We start from the raw sequence: 20,792 nt of genomic DNA on the forward strand, positions 1-20,792 counted from the left end.
TTTTTTTACTGTTCTAGAATAAAGTGCAATACCACTCCACTACATTAAGGGGCAGTGGCGCTCTCATTGGCAGAGTGTGCGCAGGGAGCATTCGCTCGGTGGTGTAGGGGTTTTGTTTGCACTGAGCATGCGCGCTTTGCACACAGTACAAAGTATGAGTATGAAGTGTAGACACGAAGTGTAGCAGACCCTCAAGTGACATCATGAAAAAATTTTTAACAGGGATGAGAAGACAGGCGGAGAAAGAAGAAGATAAAGAGACAAACGAAAGTCTCCCGAAAGCTAAGACGAGGAAATATGACGAAGCGTATGTAGCGCTTGGCTTCACTGTGACTATGGTGGGAGACGAGGAAAGACCGGTGTGCTTACTGTGTCTAAAAATGTTGGCAGCGGACAGCATGAAGCCAAATAAATTAAGGCGTCACTTAAAGACATTACACCCTAATCACGCTGATAAGCCGCTTGAGTTTTTTCAGCGAAAACGTGTTGAATATTGCCAGCAATCATCCCGCTTTCTGACTGCTACTTCAGTAAACCAGCGAGCGTTGTTGGCATCATATAAGGTGGCGTACCAAATTGCTCAGTGCAAAAAACCCCACACCATAGCAGAAGAGCTGATACTGCCTGCAGTATTAGACATGGTCTCTGTCATGCTGGATGACGCAAGTGCTGCAAAAATAAAAACTATCCCTCTGTCAAATGACACTGTTGCTAGACGTATAAATGACATTGCTGACGATCTTAAAGAACAGCTGGTAGAAAAACTCAAAGATAAACGTTTTGCCTTACAATTTGATGAAGCAATTGACAGCAACAAAGACTGTTTGTTTATTGCTTATGTACGTTTTGAAATGACAAATTCCCTGTGTGAGGATCTACTTTTTTGTAAATATGTCAGAGACAGAGCCACAGCCGAAGAGCTATTCAAAATGCTAGACTGCTTCCTGACTGAGAATGGGCTAAAGTGGGAGAACTGCATTGGTGTTTGCAGTGATGGTGCACAGACCATGGCAGGGATGAGAAAAGGACTTCGGACTCTCATAAAGAAGGCTTCACCTAATGCTGAGTGGACACACTGTATTTTACATAGAGAGGCACTGGCATCAAGGCACCTTTCCTCTGAATTAAGGGAGGTTATGACTGACATTGTAGGAGTAGTCAATTTAATAAAGACCAGACCACTAAAAACAAGAGTTTTCTCTGCTATCTGTGAGGAGATGGGAGCTGAACATCAAGCTGTGCTGTTTCACAGTGAAGCAAGGTGGCTGTCACGAGAAAAAGTGTTATCCCGAGTTTTTGAGCTCAGAGAAGAGATAAGAATGTTTTTGGAGCAGGAGCACAAGTATGAAGTTGCAAGAAAGTTTAGTGATGAGAACTTTCTGATGAAACTTGCTTACCTGAGTGACATATTTGGAAAGCTCAATGAACTAAATCTACAGCTTCAAGGGAAAAATCAACACCTCCCTCAGGTCACAGACAAGATCAACTCTTTCACTCGAAAGCTTGCAATGTGGGGCAGGCGACTTGATGAAGGAAATACTGTGTCATTTGAGAACTTGCAGGAATTTGTTGACACTACTGACTATGATGTCACCTCAGTGTTTCCATATTTCAAGCAGCATATTTCATCACTGATGGGATTCTTTACAAAGTACTTCCCTAAAAACAGTTCCCAGTATGACTGGGTGAGAGATCCTTTTAATGCACCAGCTCCAACTGGTTTTAGCTTTGCAGAGAAGGAGCAGTTCATAGAAATCACATCTGACTCCATATTGAGACTAAGTTTCACATCCCAGACACTGAGTGAATTCTGGCTGAATGTGGAGAAGCAATATCCACTCTTAGGACAAAGAGCTGTGCACATTCTTCTTCCATTTGCAACTTCTTACTTGTGTGAGACTGGCTTCTCTGCTGTTGCTGCTCTGAAAAGCAAATACAGGTCCCGGCTACACATTGAGAAGGAGCTGAGAGTTGCTGTGTCCTGCTTCAAACCCCGCTTCGAAAAGCTGTGCATTGCAAAACGTGCTCATTGTAGCCATTAATCCAGACATCATCTCTGATTAAAAAATCAGCTCAGATTATTTTATATATTTTTGTTTTGCAGGTTAAAGTTTTTTTAATATTGTGCTCCTGAGTAAATGTTGGTGATCAGTTTGAATGCATTATTATTTATTGATTTTATGTATTTTTTTTCAGTATCATATGGTTTGACATGGTCAATCAAAAAATGTTTATAGTTTAATTAAGGATTTAATTTTTTTTGAATTTAGAATGCACTTTAAATCTTTTCTGTTACATTTAATAAAGCTATTCTTTGTTGTAAATTGGTCCATATTTCTTTCTTTTTTTATTCTCTTATACGTTAATAAGGATACAGTGTTATGCAGAGGTGTACTTATAACAATTTTATAGACAAATGATACTATTTATAGTTGCGCGGGGGGCGCGAGATGTTTTCTTCTTCCTAGGGGGGGGCATGACAGAAAATAATTGAGAAGCACTGGTTTAAGGTATCAGATTGTAATTAACCCGTAACAATATAATGGTCCACGGAATAGCCAAAGTATTCCAAATACCATAGCTGCTTTAGCATTGTTACTCTCACTGCACCTTCTTCTTCTTCTTTCAGCTGCTCCCATTAGGGGTTGCCACAGCAGATCATCTTTTTTTTTTCCATATTACTTTCACTGTACCACTCAGAATATTTATATCACTATATCTGAATAGGGAATCACGAATCTACAGTAGAGAATTATCGGTATACAGCATCAAACACATGCTGCCTCAGCCGTGCTGCCTATTTGAACTACTCTCACATGGCAAATGCTTCAAAGCCTTTCCTGTACGGACCTCACGGTTCAGAAATAGTTTCATCCCAAGAACTATAAATGCACTCAATCAGTCCATCAAGTGCTCCTTGTAGAACTGTTTGTACTTATAAGTACAATTATGTCACTGTAAACTTGCGATACAGTTATAATATTGCACAACCTGAGCCACTTTATAAAGCACGTATTTACATATAATGACAATATCATTTTTAAGATGAAATGCAGCAAAATGTGTTTATTATATTTTACAGATAAAACTTTAACTTCATTTAAATAATCTATATTGTTAATAATTAAACATTTGAGGACACCGTGTCGCTGCGCTAGCAAAGATCTGGTGCTCCGTTCACGGATTTTTCCTGCCTCGCGCTGTATTCTTGCTGGGTTTGACACAACACTGAATGTATAGAATAATTAAACACGTAGTACAAAGATATTTCAATGTTCCTTAAAAGTTGTGAAGAATCGGCATTCTAAGCTTACAGATGGCTTAACGTCTATTGCAGAGCTGATTGTGTGGCAATTGGGTATTTGGAGAAAGAAAAGTAAGGACAGGAATTAGGGGTTAGTACATTTGAAAGAGACAGTACTGCTACAATAAAGCATTTCATCGGAGGCTGCGCATGGTGCAGCAAGCATCTTGTGTGAGACATAAACAATCACTGCGCCACCGTGTTCCCATGTTTAATAACAAGTTTTAACTCTTATCATCAGGAAAATGACATCATGTATACATCTCAGTATTTTAATTATTCAGACAGCTGTAAAACTACAAATGTAATGGATTCTGTGTCCTGTCAAAGGAAGAGAAAGCCCGGAAGCACGTAGTGATTGACACACACAGAGCATATAGAAGATCAAATACAAAACAAAGCATTTAACGTGCTACTTTAGTTACGATGGTATTTGAGAAACTAGTACATTAAACGATTTTAAGATGAAGTTTATGATGTTCTACTTTAATGGCAAAATAAACTACGTCATTAAAGTGGAAATTTCGAGATTAAAGTTGACATTTCGGGCTTTTTTCCCACTGTGTGCCTTTGTATTCTCTGTACCCTAATAGGCTTTCATATGACACTCAGATGGTGAGCTACGACTTGTCTTTTCACTGCGACTCTGACATGTGACAACCTCTTTTTTATTTCGGGCACTGTGCGACCTTTGTGAACTTGAGCTTTCGAGTTTCTCCGACATGCCACTCAATCAACTTCCTTTTGTGTATTATATCACTGTTTAAACCAACAAATAGTACATTTTTCTTTGCCTCCACTTGGTATTCGCTGAAATTCTTCTATTTTCCCCCGTGCTTTTGCCATTGTCTTTTCACAGAAGGCTGAACTTAAGGGATATTTATATTAATTTGCATATTCAAAGAGGCATAATTCTGGGAGGAGGTGAGGGCGGGACAGCAGGTGCGTGCACATGCATTACTTTTCACGCTGACTGGGATTTATGGAACGGGAGAACATGGAAGTTGGCGTACGCACATGATTTATACATCTGGATTTTTTTTGTGCATAAACTCATTTCCGCTTTTATCCATACACCATGTTATAGTGTGAATTCAACACACGGTGTTATATATGAGGCCCCAGTGGTGATAATATCTAACACTACAAAAACAATTACAGTTTGTAATTGATCATAACTTATCAGACCCTTGGAGATTTCTAAATCCAAACTCAGCAGCATATTCCTTCTCCTCACCAGTACATCACTATTACTCAAGAATGGATTATTTCTTTATAGATAAGAATTTTTTTCCCATAATTAAATCTTGCAAGTACAATGCTATTGTTATCTCCGACCACTTTCCTCTGATCATGGAGCTGAAATCATTATGTCTCACATACTCATCTTGTAGCTGGCATCTTAGCCCCGCTATTAGCTGATGAGAACTGTAGAGAAATTATATCCAAGCAAATTTTTTTTAGAGACAAATACATCCTTAGAGGTCTCTGCAGGAATACTCTGGGAAACTCTGAAGGCATTTTTAAGAGGACAGATTATTTCGTATCTCTCCCACAAAAACAAATCAGAAACCAAGAAGGCATCAGAATTAATCAAAGAAATTACCAGAATAGGTAAAGAACACACCAGATTTCCAAATGAGACACATTACAGGAAAAGACAGGCTTTGCAATCAGAACTCAACCTTATGACAACAAAAGAAACAAATAAACTCATTTTTCAACCGTAATAGCATTACTGTAGCCACTGAAGCATAAGGTGAGGTCAAGCACAGGTAAAACGCGTGTTGAAAGAAATCTCTCAGTCCAAAAGTTTGTTTTAAAATTATTTAGTGAAAGGTAGAAGCAAATAATCCACACAAGAATAAAAGAAAAAATAGTTACATAGAATAAAAGGCAAAAAAAGGAAAAATGTATCTTCTATAAACTTAGCTTTTCTTGAGAAACTTAAAGTTATTTCTGTACTTCTTTCTATACTTAAAGGTTCTTAACTTCTTATATACTTAAAGATTCTTAGCTTCTTCTTCTGTACACTATAAGTGTACAGTTCTGCACTTAAATAAGTACTGTTTTACGAGTTACTTTACACACTCAAAAAGCCCATAAGCACATAGGCATGTGCACAGGCACGGTCACGGTTTAAAACTGTATGCCTCTACACCTTACACATGGCAAGGCTGTCACTAACTGAAGAATAATGTTTACCCAAAGCTGTTAGAAATGGCAAGAATATACCAATACAATTCTACTTATGGGAGTTTTAGGAACCTCCCATAGATTATGCATCGTCATCTAGTAAAATATTTATGAATCTTATATAACTATGAAAGTGGCTCTTACAATTACTATGAACACGGAGGGAAGTCTAATAAAATCTTGGCTCAACAAATCCACAGGCAAGAAATTAGCAATGCAGTACCAGTAAATACCAACACAGATGGAGATAAAATCATTGACCAGAAAAGTATATTGAAGACATTTAGAGACTATTATATGTCCTTATATTCTTCTCAGTTTAAAGAAGACAAGACATAACTTAAATGTGTTTTTCGATGCATTACAGATAACCTAACCAGATATTTTCAATGCAAAGGAACTGCATAAACCTCTGATACTCTAGAATTACTAGATGTTATAAACTCAATTCAGAGTGGGAAAGCAGCAGGCCCTGATGGCTACCCTACCACATTTTATTAAAAATTTCAATTAAGTTAGCTCCCCTTTTATTAGCAACTTTTACTGAAGCTAGAGACAACAAAATTCTACCTGAAATTTTTAACCAAGTATTAATTAACATCTTTACTAAAACAAATAAGGATGTATTACAATTTGCATCATATAGACCAATCTTACTTCTGAATAACAGTTTTAATATACTCTCCTAGGTTCCAGCTAGAAGGATTGAAGAAAGTGCTTCCTTCGGCAATACAAGACCAAAACAGATTAATTAAGGGCAGACACTTAGCTTCCAACATTAGATGCCTTTTTAATAGAATATACTGTATTAACCCACAAAGTCAAACACCCAAGAGATCATATCTCTGGATGAAGAAAAAGCATTTGATATGGTTGAATGGGACTACCTGTTCACTACATTGCAAAAATTTGGGTTTGGCCCGAACATATGTGCATGGATCAAACTACTTTAGTAGTCCTGAAGCTTCAGTTTATATTAACATTACTTCAGACTACTTCAAACTAGAATGTGATACTAGACAAGGATGTCACCACTGCTTTTTGCAATTGCCATTTAGGCAACTGGCTGTTCACTTTTGAAATGCTTCTGAGATAAAGGGGATTATCAGAATAGGACTTGAACAAAATGGCCTCAAAATTTATTTGAATAAAAGTGTTTTTTTTTTCCAGTGATCTCTAGCACACCACATTAGATTGGACACCTTCCCTATTATCATTGCATATCAGTTTAAATACCTAGGGGTAAACATCGCAAGTAAACATTAAGCTCTTTTTCCAATAAAATTTTGGCTGTCTGCATGGAAAAACCTTAAACAAGACGTGCATAGATGGTCTACCCTTCATCTCACGTTAGAGGAGAATTAACACTCTCAAAATGAATATCCTTCCTAAGCTTCTTTTTCTATTTCAAAGCATCCCCACATACATTAACAAATCATTTTTTAAGAACTTACAGCCAATCATAATCTCATTTAATTGGAATTCAAAACATCCACACATTCCAAAAGTTGACCCTACAATGACCTAAAGGAGAAGGTAGCATGGCTCTACTTAACTTCCAATTATTGGGTGGAAAAAATACAAGCTATAAAAACTTGATGAACACACACAGGTTTGGTCTGTAGTAGAAATAAAATTCTGCATTACGTCTTTATATTTCTTTTTTCATGCCCAGTACATTCAAGTTATCTTCAAAATACTACCAACCCAATTGTCCTTCATTCACTCAAAATATAGAGTCAATGTAGGAAGCATTTCAAGATTGTGAAGTTTTTATCTGAGGCACCTCTACTCAATAACCACTTAGAGATTTACACATGGGTAATGTCTTTGAAGAATCCAAGCCCACCTCTTTTAAGTCAGTGGGTAACTGATGTTATATCATCCATTGAAATTGGAAGAAATTTAATTCTCACTTAGAGGATCTGTTCAAAACTCTTTTAAAACCTGGAAGGATCTAATCAATAACATTTTAGAATAAGCTTTTATATTGGGGAAAAGAATTCTCCTCCCTCTTTTTTACTCTTAAAGTTTTACTCTTGCTATTAGCCTTCCTCTGTTTATCTTGGGTGGGGACAGAATTGAAGTTAGTTTTGTTAAGTTTGACTTGTTTGTATGGAATGTTACTTGCTTTTAATAAATTCAATAAAAAACAATAAAAGGTTGAGTATCTTGTTCAGTGGGCATTTTTTACTTCAGTGTATTGTTTTGTTTTTGGAGTCCAGTAAAAAGTATGAGATAATATTTTTGTACTGAAGTTACAGTGTTTAAATGTATTTATATTTTGTGTTTTAGATGCATTAATATAGTGCTCTATCTAAAGGTTACAAGGAAAGTACTTTTGCTTGGTTTAATTTTTTGAACATTGTTTCTGTTCTTAATTTTTCTTTACTGTTATTTCAGTAATGTCATTTAATGACCATTTTGTGTGTTTTATTTTTTAGGTGTGCTGCCATTTTGTATACTTGGATTTCATGAGTACCACTATTTTGTGTATCTGATCACAATTGCTACAGAAGAAAGAAAAATGAAAAGCCCAAAGTCTCAAAAGTTCAGAAAACAACCAGGAATCAAAAAGTGTATTTTGGAGAAATGTTAAAAGAAAGCTCAAACATGAGAAAGAAATCAATAACTAAAATAAACACAGAAAAATAAAAGTTCAGAAAATTTAAAGTTAAAAAATCAAATTATAAATATATCAAAATAACCATATATTTTCAGTTTAATCCAAAGGCTTGGATGCAGAGTGCTGTTTGTCACCATCTTAAATTGGTGGGCAATGATGCCATCATTTATCAGGTGACTGGCCATTGGTACTGTTGCTATAAACAGTTTGGCTACCACCATGGTAATCAACTAGAGAATGGCAGCATAGACAAGATAGAATAAAAACAAAATAGTGTGAAAATGACAGCATAGGTATATTAAACTGTATTAAACTTGTCTAAAAGTAACTATGGACACAGTATAATTATGAAAATTTAATATTTATATTCACTGACGGGCATCACAATAGCTATGATGAAGCATGGTACATGATACAAGTGGCCATGCAATAGAAGATATCTGCATGCATTTAAAAGCTTCTAGATTTTAAAATATTTCTAAAATATTTACTAATTTAGCCACAGAATGAGTTGGTAACCACGATACAGGGGTCTAGGAAGTGAAAATGTAGTCCCTTTGCTCCCAGGTCAACAATTCAGACCCAGATACTCAGAAATCAGCAGTGCATTTGTCAAGTCTGAGCATCAAAGTTATCATCGTTGGCAATTCCATAGTTCACATAGTTTGGAATTTTAACATGTACTATGTTAATCCGGCCTATCATGTTAAATGCCTCCTAGGGGTGAAGGTATCCAACATACAGGGTAAATTGAACTTTCTGGTCGACAATGAAGTATCTCCTATTTTGGTCCCTTACCAAGATTGTATAGAGGGGAGGTGATTCATAGCAGGTTGCATGAATTTCATTGCTGGTTAGAAACTTGGTGTGCAAGTAAAAGCATATCCTTTGTGAAAAAATGGGATGATTTGTGGGAAAGGCCTGGATTTTCCAAGAGAGACCATCTTCACCCCATCTTCAGGGGGATCTTTTGTTTTGTCTCTTAAAAATTTAGTATTGAAGCAAATTCTAAATCACTGGATAACCAAAGGATAAAGAGCTAATTAGATCAAGAGGTAAAAAAGAGCTTCTACCAAGGGTACCTGTATTAGTAAAACAATTGAAATTAAAACAATATAACACCAATTCAGAAACATCTTTGCAGTTTAAAATGTTGTTTTCTAAACATTTGCTCTTTTGAAGCTTTATTTCAAGTAGAAAATATGATTTGTGTTTTCTCACTGAAATCTGTGTAGTAAGTTGAACAGTATTTTCTTAGCTGAGATATCAAACAGTTATACATTCCTTCATACATCCAGAGATAATGGATGAGGAAAAGGCCTTGTGATGATCTGTGTGATGAACTAAAAATTTAGACCAATCTGAAACATCTATGTTAAATATTAAAACAGATTCCAGCTCAATTGTAGTACAAGTCTACACACCACCAGAGCCATATTCAATGTTCATGATTTATTTAGCCATAAATTATGATCATGTTCCTGTTTGAGACTGTTACAGTTTAATTACATTTTTTCCCCTGGTTCATTCATTTTTTTTCAATTTGAAAATATTTGTATATATTCTATCATTGATTATGTTTTTGGTCTTACCCTTTGTTATGTTTTGAATATAATTTTATTTATTAGTCATTTTTTATATATGTGTCACAAGCTGCATCACAGAGTTAGTGGGTTCATTAGAAGTTACAGATATCTTAACTGTTTATAGCTCAAAACACTTTTAAAAATAGTTAAAGGTGTGCTTACTTATTAAAAAATTAGAAGCCTCCACAAACCAAAGAAAAAAAATTCCATGAGCAAGAAAAAAATGATTGATCAAAAGGAAAAAAAACACTAAAATTAGTCCAGCCTGTGAGCAATTATGATATTTTTGAATTTTTTAATTTAATAGTTAAATTTTATCAGCCATACTGTCTTATTATGTTATAGCACATATTGTTTCAGCGTCTTCTGTTACCAGGGTGAGTGGTATAAATAGCCAAGAAAACAATGACTTTATAAAAACATACAACCCAGGCATTTGTTTTTGTTTTACTAGTAGACTTCGAGGCAGTAAGGAAAAGTTTAAACAAATTAAGCAAGTCTCTTTTTCAACTGGGCCAGTGGACCTTCTTCCATTATGTAAACCAAGTGTATTACAGTAAATCAACTCACAAGGTAACGAACTATATACTTATTGATTTATTCCTAGTCTTTGCATCCCTGTCACCAAATGAACCTAAAAGATCTTATATTGCACTTTGTTACTTTACTGTTTTATATTTTATTATTGTATTTTTGTTGTAATTGTGCACTTTGTGAAAAGTGATATCTCGAAAAAACACTTATTAATGGTGAGTGTAAATATAACTTTTTTTTCTCTATTATATATGAACAGCAGAATCATGTTTCTCAAAATTCCTTATGATATACACTAAATGCTACTTACATCTTTACTATTATACATAACTATAAGTTAATGTTTTTAAGTAAAGACCTCCAAATTTGAGTCAGTCTGCTGAGGTCATTTTCATCATAACAGATAATAAACCTGTCAAAAAAGACCTGTTAGATCCAAAAGGTGCATATTACACCTCAAACTCAGCATACCGGTTGAGAACTCTAAATTGCAACAATAATGTTTATATGTGACTGTTGCTATAATGCAGTTAGGGGGTAAGCATCTGTTGCTTGTAGAACTGTCTAAACTAGTTCTCTATATTTTCACACTACAGTGAACCTATATAAAAAAAACATGGATGTACTGTGACTGGTAGCTGATGTGTGTCGTGTTTCCTAATTGAAAATATCTTTCTGTCAGTAGCTGGTCTAAATGAGAAACCTTTGGCGTGATTGTTTTCTGTTATCAGTTTATTGCTTAAAATGTCTCTGGTAATTTGTTGTGTTTACATGGTGGGAGAAATTTATAAGCTCTCACTTTGAGAATTTTTAATATCCTTTATTAATCCTGAGGGGCAATTGTCTTTTCTCGTGACCTTTGGAGGACTGAGCACAGAGTCAATCTTGTACAGTGCCCATGGACCAGTTTTCAGGTTAAGGGCCCAATGGAGTAAGATCCCTTTAGGCAGTGAAAGGGTTTCAACTGGCAACCTTTTAGATGCCAGCACAGATCCTTAACCTCTGAACCACCACTCTTCCTGCAGAAGGGAGTGGCAGCGGACCTCCTGTGACAGATCCCTCTATCTATGGATGCTTCAGTCACTGGACCATGTGTTATCATTCAGGAGCCTGTGTCTAGAGGTGACAGTGAGGGATGTTGGGAAGGTTTGCCTTATTTTAGAAATTGAAGTTGATATATAAATGCCCTTAAATGCCTCTTGAACTTTCAGATGCTGACTAGAAAAGCAAGTAAAGACAGGTTACTAATAAAGAAGCACACTTATTATGGTGTTAACTGAACAGTATGTATCTGCAGGTACAACCAGTGCTGGCATTTTATTCACAAATAATTTTCTGATACATCTAATATTACTAGTAGACTTTCTCTGTCTTATTGTTGCCATGACACTAAATGGACTCAGGTCATCTCAGACTTCAAAGCCACTACTGTCTACTTTAGTGGTGTTGATAGGTGGTAATGCTAAGCTCTCCAGAACACCCCTTGGTACATTACTGTGTCATGATGCTGTAGGAAGTAATTAGCAGATAGAAAGAGAGGAGAGAAACAGTTGAATGGAAAAAAAAAGAGAGTAGCGAGTGAGAAAAACAATAGTGAGATAGGGGTATATGCTGCGTATGTACAACCCAAATTTTTTTTTTTATGGTTTTAGGCCAATCAAACTGTTCTTAAAACATATTGGATGCGGATCAGTCACACAGTTTATCTTCACTAAAGTAACTATGTTTAACTGTTAAATAAATAAAAGGGAATAGGTTGAATGTTTTTCCAAACTAATTTCTGCAATCTAATCTTCACTGGCTCAGTCTCTCTACTATCATGTTTTTGGACAGTCAGGATAAGCATTGTAATGGTTTTACTACAGCTGTAAAAAGTCCAACAAGTTATTACATAATAAGACTGCAATTAATCTGCTGGCATAAGCATTTATTATTTTGAAAGTTCAGAAGTGTGTGCTACATAAAAGCTGTTGTACTGTTACAGTGAAAGATGTAAGTTAAAGCAGTAGTTTGTCAAAATAAAACATTGATCCTAGTTTTTCACTCACTTGAACCATAGGCAGTCATTCAATACATGCCTGGTGCTCAGATTTGCCTGGTTAGAGAACCTCAGTACAGGGTTAATGATGCTAACCAGTAATGGAAACCTTTAACAGCCAGACCTAACATTGTACTAAATGCATATCCTTCCAAACTTAAACCAAAACCGTATCAACTTCTCAATCTTATTGATTGGACTTATCTATGTGAGTAGCTACACTATGTCATACTATTCTCTATTAGGAAAAAACACACTGCATGGGCAAAAGCCACCATTAATGTGGAATTATTGCCTTGGATATCGGGAAACTGCTGTTAATCCACCCATTCTCATACTTTTGGAAAAAAATTCTGAAGGTGGAATTACACAGAAAGACTTGATTTCAACCATAATATAATTTGATGTTTATTGCTGCTTTTTAGTTGTTTCAAATTGAGCCATTTTGTTATTTTATGACAAAATAACTACTAAAAAATACTACATATAGGGAAAGTTAAATCTTATGAAGCAAACCATTTGAGCTGTTTAGTGTAATGTCAGATCTTGTGATTATAGGCTTGTCCAATCACAGCATGAGCATTGTAATGTTGCGTCATTTAGAGTTGAATTTTCTGGTGGGGAGATGTTTTGACTTCCACATCTACTACCAGCTCTTCAGTCATGCAGATTTATCACTAATGAAGTTATGTTTATTATTTTAATGTTATTTCAATGACAAGGTGGTATTCTATGAAGCACACTTAGCAATTAAGCTTCTCTTAAATTGAGGTACCAGGAACAAAGTTTAGCAGAGTGAGAATGAGAGTTCAGGAAATTCCTGTTTGATGAGAAGTAAAACCTTAGACAAAAGTTCCAAGGATATTTTTTTAAGAATATCGAATGTTGCTAAATTCTCATTTAAGTTAATCATATATGTTCTTTATAAAAGTGGTGAAACATTATAACCAAAACCATTGACTGAAAACATTAAGAATCAGTAATATACAACATTTTAATTTTGCCTGAACAAATCTGGCATTATAAGAACATAACTTTCCTTTAATGCTATCATATACAAAATGCATATAAATCATATTTATGATTTAATTAAGATACATTCTACTTGAATTCCTTGATATAACTAATCATTCTTGACCTGACTTTTAACAGGTACATATGTGGGGCCCTTCATTTTTTTGTTTTGTTTATGAGGACATATGATGTTTACCAGGACATTTACTTAACACAGAAATATCAGATCACATTACAATAAAGGGTCCAAAATGTTTGTGAGGATTAGAAATAGCTGCTTAATAATTGCTTGGAGAAAGTCAAATAGTAGTCCCTAATTATCCAAAATTATGTCTTTAATAATTAAGATATCATTTATGAAAAAGTTATAGATCCTCTAGTGAAACCTTTATGATTTACGTAAGATATTAGGATTTGCAACTATAAAGACAAAGAAGAAACTTGCAAGTAAGTTTGAGTGACAACCATGCACCCACTATAAAAGGTATTATACTGTGTTAATGTAATATATACAATTTTAGATATTTAAAATGGGCGGCACGGTGGCGCAGTGGTAGCGCTGCTGCCTCGCAGTTAGGAGACCCGGGTTCGCTTCCCGGGTCCACCCTGCGTGGAGTTTGCATGTTCTCCCCGTGTCTGCGTGGGTTTCCTCCGGGCGCTCCGGTTTCCTCCCACAGTCCAAAGACATGCAGGTTAGGTGGATTGGCGATTCTAAATTGGCCCTAGTGTGTGCTTGGTGTGTGGGTGTGTTTGTGTGTGTCCTGTGGTGGGTTGGTACCCTGCCCGGGATTGGTTCCCTGCCTTGTGCCCTGTGTTGGCTGGGATTGGCTCCAGCAGACCCCCGTGACCCTGTGTTCGGATTCAGCAGGTTGGAAAATGGATGGATGGATGGATATTTAAAATTATTATCTTAGAAAAAATATATTTCCATTAAACTGAACTCATATGCAAGATATCGTTATAATATTTTAGTCAAATATTCCTGAAAGCTATTAGGCTCTTTTAGGAAAATGGCTCAGGTATTAAAGCACTTTACTTAAAATAAATAACATTTTCATTTATATCAGTCCACACAAAAGCAGTGGACTGAACATGACTTTGCATCCTCACACATCAAGCATAAAAAAGTCAACTGATAATTCTCATATGGCTTGATACCTTACAGCCTGGCCGAAAAAAAAAAAAATTGTGAAATGAAAACAGGCTAAGCTAGGCTCTCCCTCCCACCCAGCCTTTCCCATTCAAAAACAGAACTTTTAAACTTTCTAGGTGCTGTATGTCAATGACATCCACTTAACAGTGGATCTCCTCTCACATCAATACAAAGACCTGTCACTATTAGTAAAAGTGTTTTAAGTAAATAAAGATATACCAACAAGCAAGTGCCTTACAGGAATTACATTAGACTTCATGGAAGCAAAAAGCATATTTTATTTTTTCAACCAAACTACAAAAAATAATATATCTCTATTTTAGGAACTGAAAAATGAGATTAAAGTATTAATATAATTGAGCCCAAAGTTATTATTATTAATTTATTGGTCTCACTAAGATACACTGTCTAGGAGTATTTTTAGCCACAAAACATACTCATGGCAATACATATTTATCATTCCTTACTGTGTCTGCTTTCTTTACCTTAGAAGTTAAGCCTTACATGAGGCGTCATTTTAGTCTTAAATATGTTGGTTAGCTTTCACTGTTTTAGGTAAGATCAGAATATCATTCAGTCGTTTTCTAACCCACTTAGTCCTGAATACTGTACACAGAGGTCTGCTGGAGCCTTTCCCAGCTAGCATGGGGCTCAAGGTAGGAACAAACCCTGGACAGAGCATGTAATAATTAAATGCTATTTATACATTTGTGTTTTCAGAATTCTGTAACACTAAAAAAGTTTACAAAAGCAAAACACCTTGGAAACATTACCAAAGACACAATCCATTCAAACGTTATACCCAGGTCTACATATTGACTCTGAAGACTTCTATGATACAGTATAATTCTTGAGACAGAATTAAGTCGTTTAGAAGTCTTCCACCTTTAAATATGGAAGCTAAATCTAAAATCAAAGCCTCCATGTTTTTTGTGTCTTTTAGTCATGGAGAGTTTCATTGCAAGGTAACAGAACACCATAGGTATCTCAATCATTACCTGAATAAAAAAGTAATGATAGCAACCACGTTGACCCTAATGGCCAAAGTTCATTAGTCCAGAATACCTTATATTGAAAATGAACCTCTAATTTTAACTTTGCTTGTTTTTGCTGCAATTAATGTGATTACATTTCAATTTTGACTTCCGTGTATGCATTTATATGTGTAAACTTTGGTAAGATGAATATATATATATATATATATATATATATATATAATATGCCTTACCAAATTCTATTCCTGGGACACTCACTGTGCCATTAAGTCTAAGGAACAATAACAATAAAAATAACAAACTGAAACTGTAGTGCAAAATCACAGAAGGTTTAGTCATTTTGTTACATATTTACTGTAGACGAACATGTTAAGTTTTGGAGATGCAGTGGATATTTTGTGTAACAAGTTACAGATTGCCTGTCTTAGTCTGTCCACTCGTGGAAGCCTTTAGAAGCAGGAATCATCATTTTAAGTTTAAACAAAGTCTTATTGCTCTTAAAAATTGATGATAACAGAGGTTGGCAAAGCATAAATTTAAATTTACAGTCATTTGGCCTAAAATAAAATCTTTTATAAGTAATATGCAGTTCCTCTCTCCTGGCAGTGCAGGTGAGAACACAAAGATGTTATACATTCACAGTAGTTCATATATTTATTAAATAATATATTTTTTTTATCTTATCAGCATCTATTGTATCCAAGGAAACTAACAATTAATACATACCATGAAAAGTTAAAAAAAACATGATTTCTAGCAATCAAGCACTTGTAACAAAAAAGTAGGTCCTTCTTGCTAATTTTGTGACTATAGAATCTGGATTAAACAATAAAGTTCAGGATAAAGTAATCATGCTGCTAGTTTCATAAACATACTAAAATATATTTATATAGTACATAGTAGTAAACCAATGCATTAAATATGTATGCATAAACTGTACATGAATTTAGCTATTATGTAATTTAATATCTACTTTATAACACAGAAAAAAATAAAAGACATGAGACAGCTACAAACAAATTTTAGGGAATATATGCTCACTTGTTTCTAAATACCTGATATTGGTGAATCTGTGCTGTAATATTTTTGCACTGATAATTAAAATGTATTATCAAATTCCAAAAGCACTGGAAAAAACTGTGTAATAATCCATATGCTTCAAAAATGCCTTTTATTATTGTCACAACATATACAACACTTCCTATCTTTTACATGCTGTAGAATAATCCCCTACTCCTGGGGTGGTCTCATGGAAAATATTGTCTCTTAATACTTTCATAACATCAAGAGTAAATGTGTCTTATTTGTGAATCAACATGCTTTATGGTATGGCTATATAATCAGTCAACAGTGTTTCAAGCTCAAAATTAATAACCAATTACCATAATCATTTCAGAGAGATCAAGCCTGACTTATGCTGGAGAAAAAACATTAAGAAATCACATTTCCCATATCATCTTGAGTTAAAATTGGAATTCTGTAGGCTGTAAATATGGTTTCTAGATTGTCAGTCCTGGCTGCAGTCTGATTACATGAATGAATGTAATATAACGGGGGGCAATTTAATTAATTGCCACTTGTTCTCCACCCCATTTTAAGTTGTACTCATTTCATATTTCATTAGCCCTTAAACATTAAATTGCCATTAATAATATTAGTCATAAGGAATTTGTTTTACTGAAAATCATTAAAACATGCAAAAAAAACACACAAACTACAGCTTACCAACAAAAAATTTACCACAATCACACCTGGACATATTCAGCTTAAATTTACTCACAAACACAGTAAACAATAATTGGATTTTCTTTTTTTTGGCCATAGAGCATTGTGCATAATTGCAGTATAGCAAATGAAACCCTAAAGTCAATGTCACATAAAGTATAAAATAAAGAAAACTTTTTTATCTGAGATTCATTAAACTCAGTAATGACTAACGTGTCTTTGTGGTCCGTTCAAACCAGATGAGGCCTCAAACTATACAGTTTACAATGAAGAGATTTTTTTTTCCTATGCACTTTGCACTTTTTCCAGAACAAATAAGGTATAGCTATATAAAACCTTCTTGATGCTTTGGGCTTTTTATTACCAGCCACAGTGCTTGGTATTAAGGCCTGCATAACTCCTTTCAGAAACTCCTATATGTATACTATATTATGAGAGTACTATGTATCCTATATTATGAGAGTACTTTTTCATACATAGCTTTCTCTTCTTTGCTCTACCATCCAGTGAAGATTTGTGTAATAACTAACCAACAGTTGTTTGAATCAGTTTTCCCATCTAAGGTGGATTTACCACTACAAACTACCAGTCTCCAGATTGCGTTTCTGATTTTTTTATAATTGACCTGCCAGAGCAGGTATGCTGCTAGTAGTCAGGGTTGACCGTTGACACACACACACACAAAAAATTCCTTGATGATGAGATGTTAAAATCAAAGAAGATGCAGTTTATTATTACCATTCCTCCTTCTTCGCTTTAAGGTTGAAAAAATATATACAGGAAAGAGAGTGTCAAGTCCCAAAAAAAAACACCAACCCCCATGTCTCTTAAAAAAAAAAAAGTAAAAACCAAGAAGAATATTAAGGCTTCCCTCCATATGATAAGATAAGAAGGGCTTAGCACCCTTAAATATTATTTACAATAATTTTTTTTAAAAAATGCTCTGAAGCAGCCTTTCCCCTAAGCAAAACAAAGATAATAATAAAAATAACAGGAGTCAATACTGGCATATTGGGGCTTTTTGAAATACACCCAAATACACCCAAACATGCCAGCCACTGATACACCCTGTCTCTCTCTCTTCACTGTGCGCTCAGCTGTTCAAATACTCTGACCCCCAACTACTCTGGAGCGCAGTTAATTGACCCCACTACTTGGCTCCTCAGGACTTAAATAACAAAAAGTTGTCCCATCTGTAAGTCTACTCCAATAGGGTGTCACCATTCTTATCCTTAAAGGGAGGGTATGACAACATTATAAGCAATACAACAATGACACAGCAAAACCAAAACTATCACTAACGCTTGACCTCCCCAATGCTCAACCTTCCATGTACCCACTCAAACCCAAGTAAACCCATGTGCGTCTGAGCAGCATGCCATGTTGGAAACTTCGCAAAACAACATGCTGGTGAGAAGAAAAAGAATAAATAAATAATTAATTAATAAACACCCACACAGATTTTGAAACACGTTTATTAAAGATTATTATTTATATATATGCATCAGGAGGCGCCTGTTCGTGTCTTCATGAGACCCATGGTCTCATTGTTTTCTTTCTGCTTCTGTTTGATCTTTGGAAATTCTGACTTATTTGATGTGTCACTCATTTCTTGATCATTGATACCTTAATGCTCCTTGGCATTCTATTTGACTCTGAAATCTTTTTCTGTCCATCAACAAAATGTTTGTTTTTGTGTTCCTTAGTTCTTATTTGTCTTTATATTGCACTGTATGCAATGACCACCATGCTGCACTCTTACAGATATATGGGTTCAGTTGAAATGGTTATGGGCACACAAGTGGATTCAAATCCACAAACTGGTCAAATTCTAAAAGTGACAGTTTGATATTATTTAATAATAATGCTAACTGAATGGAAACCTTTCTAATGTATTCCATTTTTATTTATGCTTCTTTAATTATAACATGTTCATGGACTATCAAAGTGTGAATTATATATGTACTAGCAAAATACCCGCGCTTCGCAGCGGAGAAGTAGTGTGTTAAAGAGGTTATGAAAAAGTAAAGGAAACATTTTAAAAATAACGTAACATGATTGTCAATGTAATTGTGTTGTCATTGTTATGAGTGTTGCTGTCATATATATATACATATACACATATACACACACATATACACACATATACAGATATATTATATATACATATACACATATATTTTTTATATATATATTTTTTATATATATATATATATATATATATATATATATATACACATACATACATACATATACACACATAGATGCACTTACAATTTAGGGCGGAGTGGTGGCTCTGAGGCTAAGGATCTGCGCTGGTGTCCCGAAGGTTGCCAGTTCGAATACCCGTCACTGCCAAAAGAGATCCTACTCTGCTGGGCCCTTGAGCAAGGCCCTTAACCTGTAATTGCTCCAGGGGGCGCTGTACAATGGCTGACCCTGCGCTCTGACCCCAAGGGGGTATGCGAAAAAAACTAACAAACACTGTTGTAAGTCGCTCTGGATAAGAGCGTCTGCTAAATGATGTAAATGTAAATGTACAATAACATAGAAATCAATATAAACAACATTAACATCATTATCATATGAGAATATGAAGTAATATATAAGAAGCACATTTCATATAAATATAAATTATTAAACAGTAAAATCTTCTTCAATAATTTGCTACCGTGGCTTTTCGTTGGTCTGTCCAGGATTTTAAATCACATGTAGCTTGCAAACCGTTTCACGTATTGAGTTGAAATGTGGTACACATATAATACGTCACGTCTGCTTTCCGCTTTATGGGTGATGAATGTATTACTCTTTTTATGTTTATTTTATTTTAGAATCAACTCCTATCTGCGCACACCAGGGCGGCCGTGGGCAGATGCGTATGGTGTATTCACTCCATGTTATCGTGCATTGTGCTGTCACTGGTATTTTCATAAAAGAATTTGAACAATATATAAGAAGCGTATAAATTATTAAACAGTAAAACATTAACATTTAAGAAGTAAAGTTACATTGAGTACTACTGCAGTGCCTTCGGGTATACCTCATTTTTTCTTTGCCCATTACATGCTTAAATGTATACATTTTTTGGTGTACCTACCCGAGAACACGCGACATATAATCGACCGTGGGAGAAGCATGGATTTTAAACACGCGTTGAGTTCATCTGCTGGTCTCCCTCGTGGAATAACTGGTAATGTTTGAGTAAAATGTATAGCGAGTAAAACGACATTACCTCCTTTTTTTTTTTTACGATCACTGAGATCTTGCTTTTTTCGGTTCAAGGCTTCATAAGCTCTTTTATGTTCAATGTTGTACTTAATAAGTACTAATTATCCCAAACCATCATCTTTGAATGTTGCAAGACTTTCGCCTTGTATGTAGATCGGGGTAATTACATTCATTGCATTCCTAGTCTGAATCACAATCTGATTGTATGGGTGGTTACCTGGCACTGTAGGGTTGCCACCCGTCCTTTAAAATACGGAATCGTGCCGCGTTTGAGAATGAAATTGCGCGTCCCGTTTTGAATCAATACTGGACGGGATTTATCCCGTATTTTTTTTATCATTTTTTTTTTTAAAGCAGCGTCTCATGCAAATCATCCCACACGCATTTTATGAA

The 20,792-nt window shown here is 35.2% G+C and overlaps 1 protein-coding gene across 1 annotated transcript; it reads left to right on the forward strand.

The window, feature by feature from the left end:
* The first annotated feature begins 224 nt into the window (after positions 1-224).
* On the forward strand, positions 225-2,042 carry LOC127529962 (zinc finger BED domain-containing protein 5-like). The gene has a single exon (XM_051935382.1). The coding sequence runs from the start codon at positions 225-227 to the stop codon at positions 2,040-2,042; it is 1,818 nt and encodes a 605-aa protein (XP_051791342.1).
* The last annotated feature ends 18,750 nt before the right edge of the window (positions 2,043-20,792 follow it).

Source organism: Erpetoichthys calabaricus, chromosome 12 (genome assembly GCF_900747795.2).
Source record: "Erpetoichthys calabaricus chromosome 12, fErpCal1.3, whole genome shotgun sequence".
NCBI lineage: Eukaryota > Metazoa > Chordata > Cladistia > Polypteriformes > Polypteridae > Erpetoichthys > Erpetoichthys calabaricus.